The 15,186-nt window shown below is 38.2% G+C and overlaps 1 protein-coding gene across 1 annotated transcript; it reads left to right on the forward strand.

Moving 5' to 3' along the window:
* Positions 1 to 9,870: 9,870 nt before the first annotated feature.
* LOC134795133 (acidic mammalian chitinase-like) lies at positions 9,871 to 14,762 on the forward strand. The gene is made up of 9 exons (XM_063766965.1): positions 9,871 to 9,925; positions 10,243 to 10,425; positions 10,991 to 11,091; positions 11,367 to 11,498; positions 11,781 to 11,908; positions 12,414 to 12,534; positions 13,119 to 13,304; positions 13,438 to 13,563; positions 14,634 to 14,762. The coding sequence occupies exons 1-9, from the start codon at positions 9,871 to 9,873 to the stop codon at positions 14,760 to 14,762; spliced, it is 1,161 nt and encodes a 386-aa protein (XP_063623035.1).
* The last annotated feature ends 424 nt before the right edge of the window (positions 14,763 to 15,186 follow it).

Below are 15,186 nucleotides of genomic sequence, written 5' to 3' on the forward strand. Positions count from 1 at the left end.
TGAATGTTACATGTTTGCCATGACTTATTTTTAAAAAGAGTTTTTCAATTAAAAGACACGTCAAGATTGTTTACCTTTTTTCTAATGCTAAAAAAACGAACATTCAATATTAATGCCAAATGAACATTCGACCTATTGTGTTTCGACCAATGGTTTCTCGGGTAATTATGACAGTTACTAAATGATTATTCTACGAATAGTAAATATGCGTATCAATGTTCTGCTTATTGACTACTCTCGCAAACGACTATTATGCGTAACGAGATTCGGCGAATCGTTACTCTGCCAAACAACCCGTCTGCGAATCGTTGTCGGCGAAACAAAAATCGGCGTATTTTTTTTCGGAATATCAATAGGGCACCATCCTTTAGGCGTGAACGCTTCCTTCAACTCCTTTACCAACAAAACGATTTTTTTTTTAAACATATACGCTAGTTAGCGGTTGTTTATTTTACAGTACCAACTGTTAATAGGTAAATATTTACTATTGACTAATTCAAACTCCAAAGTGTAGGTGAACAAAATAAAACGTAGTAACGTGTAAAATATGGCATAAGGTTTGTGTAATAAACTCATAACGCAGCTGAACATATTTACTGTATATAATAAATAATATCTATGTATGTGTGGACCTTGGAAAATGTTATGCGTATTACCTCAAAATTACTAACATTTTACATTGTCTATTCGTGTAAAATTTAGGAGTAAAAGCGTAATGGTAGTGGCCGGACGCTTTAAATAAGCCAAAACTGACCTTCTCAGACTCCAGGCCTCCTCTTTGCGAAGGGTACTCCCAGTCCAAATCCAAGCCATCGAAGCCATTGGTGTCGATGTAGTCGTACAAGTTTCTGACGAAGGTTTTGCCCTCAGAGTATCATCGTTGACCACCTGGTCAGAGGAATAATAATCTAGTGAAGCTGATAGGTATTATATCGAATGGCATGTTAATAGTTACCTATTATCATACAGGGTGAAATTATAACCACCGTGAACGAATTTATAGGTCATACTGAACAACCACGTGATGCCGATGATTTCTATGGGACAGCCAATTATTTTTTCGCGATTTCGGCATTGGTCCCGTAATAAAAGTTGTTCGGTAAGACCTATAACGTCACTACGCAAAGTATGAACGGCGGGAACAATTATAGCCCTTTTTCCTTCAGTACACCTGCATGAAATAAGATCTTTTTCGAGCAAGTGTGATGAAAAGTATTTAAAACAATTTATTTAGGTACAACCATCGGAATAAAATAAAAAATTCCAAACACAATTCCAAAAATTCCAAACACAATGACGACGCGTGGCGAGATTGAAAACTAATGACATGAAATTTACTTACCATTTGCTGCGGATTTTCCCAAGCTAGGCCAAGCCAAGGTGCCGTACACGCGTCATTGCAAGCTATTGCTAACCAGGGATGTTACGGAGCTCCGTTTCCGTTTCCGTTAAATCGGAACTTCCGTTTGGTATTACACATCCGTTTCTGTTCCGTTTCCGTTACTTTTGAAACAGAAGTATATCGGATGCTTAGCGCGGCAGCGGGACATGAGTAGCGTACATCAAAAACAAACAGGTTTATACCAGTCATTCGCTCGTCGCCCCGCTTGCCACGTGCTGCACTAATTTGTTGTTTGTATTATTCGTGTTTTTGAAATTAAAACTACATATTCGTATGTATTGTGTTGTGTAATGAAATACGGACAGACGGACATACGGACAGTACAAGCTACTAACTGTGTGTGGTGAATGTTAGTGAGTAAAAAAACGAACAATGAAATCGAAATCAGTTTCAAAGTTCGATTAGGAATTTTGTTTTTAATAGACCTACCCTTAATAGTCCGTGGTGTTCACTTAATTATACGGCAAATCATGTTGATGGAATTTCCTTTTGCAGAGTTACTCCTTGTGACTCACAGATTGATTTAGGAAGGGGAGGCAATTGAATTTTTAATGCAAAATTTTGACTTTAGGGGGGGTGCCCCCCGAAATTTGTAAAAAATGAAGTTTGATTTGTATGAAACAAAATTATTTCAGATTTGGGGGACAGTATTATCTGCAAAGTGATGGTTTGGCTATGGGTTCACCACTAAGTCCTTTAATGGCTGATATTTTTATGGACCATTTTGAGAACCAGCATATTGTGGGCAACAATAATATATTATACTATTTTAGATACGTGGATGATTTGATTATTTGTTGGACGGGTAGTATGGGCTTGCTGGATGCATTTATTGCTGAAATTAATAGTAAGCATCCAAAAATTAAGTTTAAAAAGGAACTAGAGCAAGACAACTCATTGAATTTTCTAGATTTAACAATTACTAAAGTAAACAACAGGCATCAGTTCAAAATTTACCGTAAGCCTACACATACCGATACAGTTATCCCGGCTTCTTCCACGCATCCGTGGCAGCATAAGTTGGCTGCTTTTCATTGTTATGTGCATATAATGTTGACTGTGCCTCTTTCTGATGAACACTATCAGATTGAATTAAATAATATTTATCACTTAGCAGTTTCAAATGGTTACGATAAGTCTGTTGTGGATGGTATCATCAGAAAAAAGCGGAATAGTATGGTCAACACTATGTTGTATGCGGCACGATCCTCAGAACCGATTAAGAAATATCAAGCGAGCATAACTTATGTTGGCAAGTTGTCTGATGCAATTTACAAAATTTTAAAGTCTAACGACATTCCTGTGGCCTTTAAGACAAATAACACTTTGCACTCAAAGCTTTGCAATGGCAAAGATAAGATGGAGAATGGGAAAAAGTCTGGAGTTTATAAGCTTACCTGTGACGATTGCAATAAGGTGTATGTGGGGCAAACGGGCCGTATTTTCACTACTGGGTATAAAGAGCATGTTGCGTCATATAGACATAACCATCCAGAGAAGTCCAATTTTGCAAAGCACTTATTAGATACAGGTCACACTTTATCTGAGAATCATTCTTTTGATATTTTACATGTTTGCGAAAAGGGATTGCGTTTGGGTGTTCTGGAACAACTGGAAATAATTAGCTACAACAAGAGGGGCATGATTCTTAACGAACAATTGAATGTTGCGTCATCGCCGTTATTACGAATTTTTCCATCTCACTCACACTTGCACAGTAGGGGGAGTGGTCAAGGTATAAATATGGCCGACCATTCTAGACAGGTCATTGTCTGGAGAGCCACTGGTACCTCGCACGGACGCACCTCACCAGCACCAGCTTATCCGGTCAACGATTTTCTTGTGAAAATTGAAGCCGGAACGCGCCCGGCCCCGCCGGAGGAGAAGCCCAGCTGCACCCAGAACCCACTCACCGATGGCCGCCCTGTTCAACAGGACCGACTGGCGGTGACGCGTCGCGCAGGTCCCGCATACATGGACAAGAAGCCACCAATGCCCCCCCCCCGTCCCTCCGGGGCGGGTGGGTAGACAAGAAAACGGATTTTACAATCCACCCGCAGCCACAACAGTGAAACTCGCGACCCCCCCGGTCCCCGCGGATAGGGTGGGTAGTACGCAACGCGAGTTTTACGAAGTACCCGACGACACCAAGACCCCTGAACCCGCCTACGGCTACACAGAGCCGTGGAAACCTGACTTCGATGCCCTCATCGAAGCCCTCGGACGTCCCTACGCACCAACCCCGCGGGTAGCCCCAGCCCCAGACCGACTTTCCCCTCGCGGGCAACTGGATCGTGACCGATCCAAGGTTGACGGCCTGGCGCAAGTCGGTCTCCCTGGGATAGTAGAGACGCCCCCGGAAGACGCCCAACCACAGCGCCACCAGGACGAACACCCGGTCACTCTTCGACCTTCGGCAGTTGAGGAGGAACCGGAGTGCAGCCCGCTCGACAAGCAGGAAGAGGCCTGCGACATCATCACCCCGCCGCCCACGGACCCGCGACTCCGCGCCAGCCCCGGAGACGCCCCGCAGCCCCACAAAGGCCCTTCAAAGGGCCCCCAGAATAAGGACACCGCACCCACAGAGGCCCCCAAGTTGGGAACCTCCGTACCTGCTCCCCCGGACCCCGCGCCAGCACCTGCTCACGCGGACGCCGGCCCCATCCACGCAACAGTTGCAGCCCCGCAGCTGCGCCGGAAAAAATCGCAGAAGCGCGCCGAACGCTCGCGTCGCTGCCACCTAACGGGCATTGCGCCGCTCCACGCGCGCCCCCCGGACACCCGCCGACAGCGCCAGACCCCCCAGGGCATTGGTGCCAGAAGCCGAAGGAGAAGACGCCGCTCAACGGGCACTGCGCCGCTCCACGCACGCCCTCCGGACAGCCGCCGACAGCGCCAGTCCTCCCCCCCGGGACGCTGGTACTAGAGGCAGAGGAAGTCAGCCCACAGCAGCTGCGAGGCCCCACGGCCACAAAGCCGCTGACAGGCTATAGAAGAGGAGAAGAAACCAAAGTCATGACAGGCCATTCACGGCTAGTCATGACGAAGAAGCCATCGCCCTTAGAATAAGGGCACTGAGAAGACCCGCCCGTAGTTACGGGCGGCGATTTGAAACCGCCAAAAATCCCCAAAAGGGATGGGAAGGCATCTCATGCCTCCCTTCGGGAGGCATGAAAGAAGCAAGAGAGACAGGTCATTCCGTTTCCGGGCGTCAGACCGTCAACAACTCCTGAGGATGCCTCGTAGAGAGGCGAAACACGTGTCGAGGATTATTCTTTTGGTGGTGGTTTGTTATATTTATTTGCGTATTTATTTTTGCGGTGGGAGGGTGGGAATATTAATTGCATGTAAAAATACGCAAGTAAGTATAACGGGTTAGCACTGATTGACTAGCACGTTATCTTTTCGCGGATTAGCAAAGTAATATTTTCGTTTTAATTAAATGAAGTTTTGCTATGTGCTCAAGTTTGGTATAATTTTCGGGTAAATTAAGGATGCTAAATAAATTTCTGATATTTAATTTATACGGTTTCATATAAATAATTTGAAAAAAAAAAGAAAAATTTAAATTTGCCATTTTATTTTTTTCCGATAAATGCCTACATTTTTTTTATTTTAATATATACACAAAAAACTAAAAAATCATTAATCTGTGAGTCAAAAGGAGTAACTGTGCAAAAGGAAATTCCTTCATCATCATTTCCCGTAAATCGCACTTTTTTCTCGTGAACACCACGGACTATAATATCTCGTCCACCTATCTATCAGTCAGGTTCGATTCTGGTTCCGGTTCCGTTTTCGGTTCCGTATTTGGTTCCGATTCCGTTTCCGATTCTGATAAACTAAACTGAAAACATCTGTTTCCGTTTTCGGTACCGATAAAACCACATCCGTTACATCCCTGTTACTAACACGTAAGTAATCTTATTGCTTGCTAATTTTCCGATGTAATTATTATTTTTGAGACAACATAAAGGGGTCCAAATCAAACCGGACATCACAATAAACAACAATAATAGAAAGAGAATGATATTATAAATTTATTCCAAATGCGTCAAAACTAGTGATGTGCCGATGAGAACGTTCTCGTTTCATAGAATTCCTTTCCGAAGTAATTTCCGGAAAATTTACAAATTTCTCGAGAACGTTCTTTTATTAGCATAAATAAGTTATGAACAATCTTATATTTTTTAATGGAATTACATATTTACTTTTGTTAAGTTTTGCCTTACTTTTGCCTCTTTTATTTTACTTCTGGTCTTTTATCCATTAGTATTATTTTTTATAAGTATGTATTGCTATTAATGGTGCCAAGTATTTGCTTTTAAGCTTCTATGGTATTTGTCTTATCTCCTACACTAAGCGATTAAACAAAATAATTCATCACTTTTGCGACGAAAGGGACTCTCAGAGAACATTTCCGAGAACGTTTCCGATAGATTTCTCCACACGGCACATCGCTAGTCACAACACCGCCTGTTGTTACCTGGTTCTATTTATCCGTTAAAATTTCTTACTTTTATCTAACTTTAATTAAGTAGGTATATCTTTTATCTAACTCCTTCGAGTAAGTCATTATGCTGTTAAAACTTAAAAGGCAAATTACCCATAGGAAAATATACGGACATTCATAATTGTAACAGATATGCTGGTGGATAGAACACATTTGTTCAGCTCATAAAGTACATAAAAATAAAATAAATAAAAATAAAAATCGTTTATTTCCGAAGGATATTCACATTCACATGGATACAGTTTTTACTGAACTCCACACTAGACAATTAATGCCTGACCCGTGTATGAACAACAGTAAATTATGATAAATATTCGATAATAGAGCATTAGGTAAAACCCATAAATAGATCCAGCCGGCTTATATCTACCGATAATAATCAACTAAAATTGGTACATATATCGATTAGACACCTAGGCAACACGTAGAACCGGATACAAGTACTTATGTACATACTAGCTTGATAATTATAAACAAGTAGGTAACTACTTGTAGTCCATACATCTTTTGAAAGCTCATTACCTTTCGCTGCCTTAACTTGCCTTTATTATGGTAGTATAATATATTATGTATGTATGTATAATTATACATATTTATTATACATATTAGGTAGGTATGTATGTATAATATTAAAGTAGGTATATAATTGTTTGCGTCTTCAGTTTGTTGAATTCAATGTATATCGGCACTAGGTACTAGAGATGGGTAAGGGTGAGTAAATACTGAGTATTTACTCGGTATTTACTCAAAGCACCCGATAAATACCCGTATTTACTCATTTAGCTGGGTAAAAACGTTTGATTATAAATTATTCAAAAAGTGAGATTGAAGAACAAAATTGTATTTTATTGAAGAGTGCTAACGAGTATTAGGGTCAAACTATTGCCCACAGGAGAGAAAAATGTGCTGTTCGCGATAACACGCTAGTTTTCTCTCCTGTGGGCAATAGTTAACAGCTTGTGGGCATGTAAGTAATGATTTTATCATAGTTCTTTAAATAAAAGGAGGACCTTTTCACGTGGATAAGGGTTAAATAAGAAAATTAACCTTTATAGCCCTTAACTCTTGTGTATGTCTACAGGAAAGACATAACACAGTGATCTGTTTGACCCATTAACAATATCTTTAAAATAAAAAAGCATATAGGAGGCTTAATTTTGAAAAAAAGATAATTATCAGTGAGAGGCAAATTGTTATAATGCATAGTTAACAATTTTGTTTGAAATAAGAAGGTACCTACTTTAAAAACATGGTACTTAAATTCGATCGATGTTTTAGATAACTGCATGTCGCACAAAAGTGCGTGTTTACGCGGCACTTACGACCTTTTAATATTGAGGGGTTTTTAAAGAAAACTCAAAAATGACTCAACCAATGTTCAAAATATTGTTTTTTGTACTCTATTATACGATTAATCTCCCGATATGTTCTTTTATTTTTTCTGAGCTTTGGTTCGAAAGTTAATATAAAGAGATAAACATTATTTTGGCCTTTCGTAACGGTTTTTTTTCCAAAAATATTCAATTTATCCAAAAAAGTTCTTAGAAACATTCCAGTTATTTTTAAAGACCCATTTAATGATGTGCAACACGTTGGTGGTTTCTGAATTTTTTTTTGTGAGGTACTATTAGTTACATGTATGGAGTGCCCCTCTTAAAAATACATTTATTACAATTTTGAGTACTTAATCCAGTAGCGGCTTACAAAATATACCTATATTTTTACTAAATAGTGTTTAGTTTTAAGTTTATAAAATACATATGTATGTTAGTCTGTAAGGTATTTGTAATATGGGCCTTGTTGCCTGAATTAAATTTCTAAATAAATAAATAAATAAAATAAATTTCAAATTTATATGTCCCTTTCAGCACTCTAAATAGTTTATACCCACCAATTTGGGTATAAACGAGTAAATATTGAGTATTTACTCGGTATTTACCCGTGAGTATTTACTCACTAGCCATCTGTACGAGGTACTCGTTCAATGTTTTAAATTCTTAGTTTCTTGCTACCCCAAGGTTGTTTGGAAGAGATCGCATCATAACGATAAGATGTTGTTGTTACCTAGCTTTTAACTATATTTCATTTTCTGTGTATTTTTAACTGTATTGTGCACAAGAATATTTACATAGTTACATTTGATTCCTAGACGAATCCAAGTAAGTATTAGGTCATTACCTATGAAATTGGCGTTTTGTTCGGAGAATTTCAACGAAACACGAATTTCCATACAATTAATTTTGCGGATATTTTTTTGATGGCTAATTCAAACCAAACAAAATTTTTCCAGTAATTTTTGACACCTTTAAGGTATGTTTTCAATATCTCCATTTCTTGAAAATTGGTACCATTAGAAAAATATAAGTAATTTTAATACTCGAACCGACAGCACATGAAAAGACCTATTTTCAAGGCTTAATTCTGAACACTTAACAATAAAAAATAACAATTAATTGCTGTCAAGCAGTTTGGCGAAATCATATTGTAGTTTTATTGTAATTGTGTATGTACTTTTGTAAAAAAAAAAAAAAACTAGGATCAGACTTATATCTATGAACAAAAACGCCAATTTCATAGGTAAGGACCTAATAGTAAAGCGACCCACTCCACCATTTTGGTGCTCGAACAAAATGAGAGCGCTAATAGTTTCATGGTGAAATTAGTTGCAGGTAAGTACTGTCATCCGAGTTAACCAATATACTTTTCATATACCAATCAATATATTTCTAAGACCAAGTTAACATTATACATAAAACAACTAACAGGATACTGATTTAAACTTTCACGATTTTTACACATTATTAAATTGTACGCCGTCCTCGAAACGTCGGAGGTAAATCTTAAAACTTAAATACGCGATTAAGTCCCGTTGTACAATTTAATAACTAACCGGATATAAGTAAAATAAATTAAAGGTATTCCGTGAAATATCGAAGATTAATAAAAAAGGTAGCTATATATCGAGTATAAGCTAAGTGCGAAGAGGACTCTCGTTGCGCGGGCATCGTACCCTGCCACTTTTTACAACGTTTTTCTAATTTTCTTTGGATCGACCGGTTAAGCGTGAATTTCTATTTTGCCGTATGTTTCTCTAGTTTCTAGTTATAACCAGACTAAGGCTTAGAACGCATTGAGATAAATTTCTTGCGTTTTCAGTCCAATTTCTTGCGGTTTCAAGCAAGTGCGTGCGCTTATAATTATAAAGCATCCCGCACGTTACACTTTTTGCGTTTCTGAAACCGCAAAAAATTAATCGCAGTGTGTTCTAACCCTAAGCTTGATTACAGCTTGGTTAGACTATTAGTTTAGGTACGGTTTTTGGGGTTTGGTGTCTTAAAAAAAGGGGCCCTGAATTCTTTTACAATTGTTTTGAGATCAAAGACTAAAGAGAGAGCTGAGAAAAAGATGTTTTTTTCCCATATATCTTTCAACTCTCGCGTTTTGTACAGATATTTAATTAATAAATAACAAAATTAAATAGAATTAAGTTAGAATTTAAGGTGAAGACAATGAAATTATATCGTGGTAGATCTGTTTGTGTAAATAAATATGTTTTTCCCATGTTCCTTGGCACCTATGCCTACACTAGGTGCCTACCGTCGATAATTGTTGAAATTTGAACAGATTCCACCACTATACAATTATAACAATGACAATACAATGAAACGCGAATGGTGAATTACCAAAATTTTAAATTACGAGTAGAATAAATATACATTTACATTTATATAGACTGGCTCGTTTTAAACTATATTTGCGTTTTAAATGCTTAATTATCAATCAAGATAGCAGTTGTTTAAACACGTAATATAATAGATTACAAGAGTATATAAAGGCGTAGTTTTTCCACAGAACCCCAATTGCTGTCTCAAATTTTGTGTCGACAAGATAGAGGTATTAATAAAAGGCATTTGAATATCCGTATTGGTAGCCTTTGCTCTATTAACCTTTAGCAATGAAGGTATTAGTAGTTTGCGCGTTGTTGTGCCTCGGCGGTAGCCTGGCTGCTGGTAAGTGTAGGAGTATATTCTAATTCGGTGCATCATCTTCAATTCACTTCGTATGAATAATCTCTAATCTTTTTATTTGCATGGTCATGTTTGTTTTGTGTGTATTTTGTGATAGGTTTATTTCATTTTGTAATTGCAACATCTAATGACATGTGTAAATTTAATAAAAGTTATGAAATAAAAGCATTCGATCGAATTGAGAACCTCCTCCTTATAAACTGCGTAGTACGTCGGCTTAATAGGGGATCCTGGGGTCCAATTTGGCAATCCGAATGAAGAAATAAATCGAATTTTCTTAATTAAGTAAATATTTGCAGCGAGCGGCGTAGTGGTGTGTTACTACGGAGAATGGGCCAACGAGAGACCCGGGGTCGGCCGCTTCGGCGTGAGTGACCTGCCTACTGATCTCTGCACGCATATTGTCTATTCGTTCCTCTTGCTTAACGGAACCACTGGAGGCATTATTGCTCCTGAAGAAACTACTTACGAGGGAAAGGCCAGTAAGTGAAGTGATCTATCATATTTATCCCTCTGGGGCCCATTTCTCGAACGATATTAGTCTAATAAATTTATTAGTGTGTTGTCATGGCAACCTATACGATTTGACAGTACGTAGACTAATAAATAATACATATTAGTCTAATACCGTTCGAGAAATGGGCCCCTGTTTGTTCACAAATATTGGTGTCTAGTCCTTATTAACATTTGGTTATTCTTTGTCGAAAACCGACCAACGATCAATCACAAACTAGGGTTAAGTAATTCACTTGTTTCACAAACACAAACGTCAAATCGACGAATAAGAAAGAACTTTATAGACATTTGAATTTAAATATAGTCAGTTCGGAAATAGAAGAGTCGTGGAATGTATGGGGCCCAATACATTCCATGACTTCTCGATTTCTCTTTCCGCACATACTCTATCTAGGATTGATTGAAAATATGTAACTCCAAATTATTAATGTACTTATTTAAAGGTATGTAAATCAATTTATGTGAATTGCTCTATAGCAAAGTTGAGCTTTGTAAGCGCACACACAATTATTAATTTTACATGTTAATTAGATTCTGTTGCTGATCTCATTGCGTTAAAAGAGAAGAATGCCGATTTGAAAATCACGGTTGCTATTGGTGGTTGGAATGAAGGCTCAACTAACTTCACAGCGGTAAGATAACTTGTATTTGAATAATTCTATATATAAGTATAATCAAAACTTCTTTGTGATCAGTTAGCTGCTGAAGTACACAGACTTCTTTACCTGGTTCTGTCGCTTTTTAGTCTTTTTATTTATTATTTTATTTATCTCATAGCTTATCTCCTAAATGTTAATCCTATATAAATGATTCCAAGTTTGAGATATCCAAACGATTGTACGTGTGTAGGTTGCAGTTTTATACTATTAGACGGTTGAGTAAAATTATGTATCTTTTTGTATTGCAGCTTGTCAACGACGATACTTTGAGGGCAACCCTAGTCAGTAACTTGTACAACTATATTGATTCCAACGGCTTCGATGGTTTGGACCTGGACTGGGAGTACCCTGCACAAAGAGGTGGAGCAGACACTGACAAGGTATCTAACGTACTCATCATTCTCTTCTTTTTTCCGTTACGAGGATAGCAGTTTTTACTGATGAAACAATGGCAAGTCGGTTCTGCTTCCGCCATTTCTTATATTATAGTCGATACATTTTTTCATTAATTTAACGTTCTCTTTTTATTCTTTAGCCTTTCTTCCTTTTGAGTAATCGGCTTTTTGACTAATCTTAACAATTTGCTCGTCATCTAGGTACTAGGAATGACCTGAGTGACTGTGCTATACATTAAGGAGTTGTTTAATATGTCCATTTTTCAGGAACAATTTGTGACTTTTGTCAAGGAGTTGAAGGAAGCCTTCGCAGCGAAATCTTATCTGTTGACCGCCGCCGTCGCCGTCACGCAGTCTAACATCGACTTGTCCTACAACGTCACCGGACTTAACGAGTAAGTGTTGAAAGAAAATCTACTTACTTTTAAAACTTGTATTTCCATTACGTTTCCTGTGATATTTTCCTTCTTAGAACTATTCCAACTTTTTGGAAACCTTCGGCAACTTTTTAGGATTCCGTACCCGAAGGAAAACGGGATCCTATTACTAAGACTCGTCTGTCGGTCTGCCTGTCTGTCACCAGGCTGTGACTCATGAACCGTGATAGCTAGACAGTTGGAATTTTCACAGATGATGTATAGGTATATCTGTTGCCGCTATAACTTGGGGCTCCTATACAACAAACGTGATTTTTTTGCCGTTTTTCGCGTAAGGGTCGGAACCCTTCGTGCGCGAGTCCGACTCGCACTTGGCCGGATTTTTTAGGGTTCTGTACCATAAAACGGGACCCCATTACTGAGACTCCACTGTCTGTCTATCTGTCACCAGGCTGTATCTCATGAACCGTGATAGTGACTCGCACTTGTCCGGTTTTCCTACTTACTTAATACCTATTTCTAGATACCTGGACTACTTCCACCTGATGCTGTACGATTTCTACGGCTCTTGGAATACTGAGACTGGAGTAAACGCGCCCCTCTACGCTCAGTTAACTGACGACGCCTCCTTAAATTTTAATGTTGTAAGTAATTAATCACTTTAAAGTCAACAATTCTTCTTCTAACGTATAGTCAAAGGTAAATTATGGATAAATGTTGACTTAACTTTTTAATTTTCTTGTCTCAAAATGTAACTACTCTTTAATGTAGATTAGCGCTTCTTTGATCTTTAAACAAAAAGTCGGAGTATTTTCGCAAACATTGTAGGCGCCTATGTCTTCATAATTATTCCATTCCTTCCGTGAAATTCTTCAATGTTTATTTGTTAGGATTTTAAGTTCTTAGTAACTCCTTATAACCGTAAATATAAATGTTCACTCTTTATTATACATCGTTTTACTAGGCATTTTCCGTAAAACGACAAAAATTGTGACTATTTTGCGTGAAAACGAGGTAGCGCTGCGATACTCTAACCACCCCAGCTCCTCCACGAAACCTAGCAACCTTTTCAGGTGTGTGTACAGTCACCACACGGGATTGTCATGTCATTTAGTGATCTTGCTAAATTGGAAATTCTATAGCGTATGTATTGAACAACCAATTTAGCTAGGACCCTAAATAGCGCAACAATCGCGGAGCGTGATGGTACATAAATTGTTTATTATAGAACAACTCTGTCAACATCTGGATCAGCAACGGCGCGACTCCCTCCAAGCTGGTGTTGGGTCTGGGAGCGTATGGCAAGACCTTTACCCTGACCAGTCTGAACAACACTTCCACCGGAGCGCCAGTCACCGGAGCTGGAGCAGCCGGGCCTTATGTTGCAGAAGCTGGAACTTACAGTTACTATGAGGTATTTACATACAGGGATTTACGTTTGGCGTATGTCGATATACGATTGGCATCTTGACTATGCCCCCAAATGTGAGAGTTTCTTTGCTGGCGAGTTAACGATACTGATTTAAAAAGTTTTGCAATAATTTCAGATTTGTGAAGACCAAGTGAACAACGCCGCAGAATGGAACATTACCGAGGTTGAGGGCAACTACGTGTATGCTAATAAGGATCTATTCTGGGTCGGCTACGACAACCCCAACACTATTAAGGCGAAGGTGAGTAGAAAACGGGTATAGGATGAATTATCTCAGGTGATTTTTTCGGGCTCGAGCCCTAATCTGTTACACATACAACACATATAACAACACACAACACATATAACATATCATTGACGGGTATGATTAGTCTATACTCTGTATCTTTAGGTACTTAAATAAAAGTAAACAAATAGTTTATACATTCTGGTAGTTACAACATTTATTGATTAACCAACCAAGTATAAAACCACCTGGATCTGTCACTGAACGACCTGACTTTAACCTACATTATTTGATCATGTAATGTTTTCACCTACCCTCAACTGGCTTAAGAAGCCATTTGAGGGTAGATTTTGTTTACTCTTTTTTAAATACCTAAAGATACAGACTATATAGTATAGGCTATTTGACTGTATTTAAAATAAATTATTTTACACCATGCATGAAATAAAGCTCCAGAAGATTAATAGAGAAACGTAACGGCAGTTATTTTTAGACACAATTTCTATTCTAAAACCCTATTAAAACTATAAACCCTATTAAAATTTCTTCGTAGTTTTACATGTATGTAAAATGTATGTATAATTATTGGTGCAATAAAGATTATTTACTTACTTACTAAAGAGTAGGTAATTTGATTGTGACGTCACATGCTAGTGTTTCATATAAATTCCATATAGTAGGAAAATCGTTTTACCAGTTCGAAAAAAGAAACTGATTTGACTAGTAGGTAGTCTTATTCTCAAAGCTTATATTGGTACTATAGGAGTACCGCACTGGATTCATAAAGGATGAATTATTTATTTCTTGCAGGAAAAGGACAATGTCACTGTCAATCTCCTTCTTAAAATGAATTGCGTATTTATGTTTTGATCACGACAGCAATCCGGCAACAGCAACTCAATTTATCAACGAAATTGACAGTGAAATTGCCCGATACCGCAGCTGCAGTCGCAAATGTCCCAATCTAATTGCAACTTTTACTTTAATTTTCTCATCAAGCTGACTGGAAAAGCGTACTTTGCTTCGTTTTAGATTCCTGTACATCTATTTATTTGAAAAGAATAAAGTTACTTTTGTTTTTGCAGGCACAATACGCCAAGACCATGGGCCTGGGAGGCATCATGTACTGGGCCGTAGACTTGGATGACTTCAGTGGCATCTGCGGAGACAAGTACCCTCTCATCTCAGCGGGCATTGCTGGGTATAACAGTTAAATCAGGGCGTAAAAGGAAACTATGAGAAGTTGATGTGAATATATGTATTGTCTAGAGAATAAGCACTGATACAAAATTTAATCTGTTCAGCAGTAAGGTCGAAATAATGTGTCGGCATCAAAGCTGTATATTATTCAAACATTTAAACTTGTTCCACGTGCGTTTATGCAGTTACCTATAAAAACAAGATTCTTTCAGTTTACGGAGACACTTTCCAACACTGGCCCTTAAACCAAAGCAATCTTGTTTCGATACACAAACACAAAACTAAAGTAGTGACCTACACTTCACTACAACATTAAGTAAATTAACAAAAACATACCTATGCACTGAACTTTCGCTACACCGTATCAACAAAGTTCATTATGAATTGTAATTCAATAAATATTTATAAAATAAACGAGCCTTTTAATTTCATGTAATC

The sequence above is a fragment of the Cydia splendana genome, chromosome 11 (assembly GCF_910591565.1).
Source record: "Cydia splendana chromosome 11, ilCydSple1.2, whole genome shotgun sequence".
Taxonomy (NCBI): Eukaryota; Metazoa; Arthropoda; class Insecta; order Lepidoptera; family Tortricidae; genus Cydia; species Cydia splendana.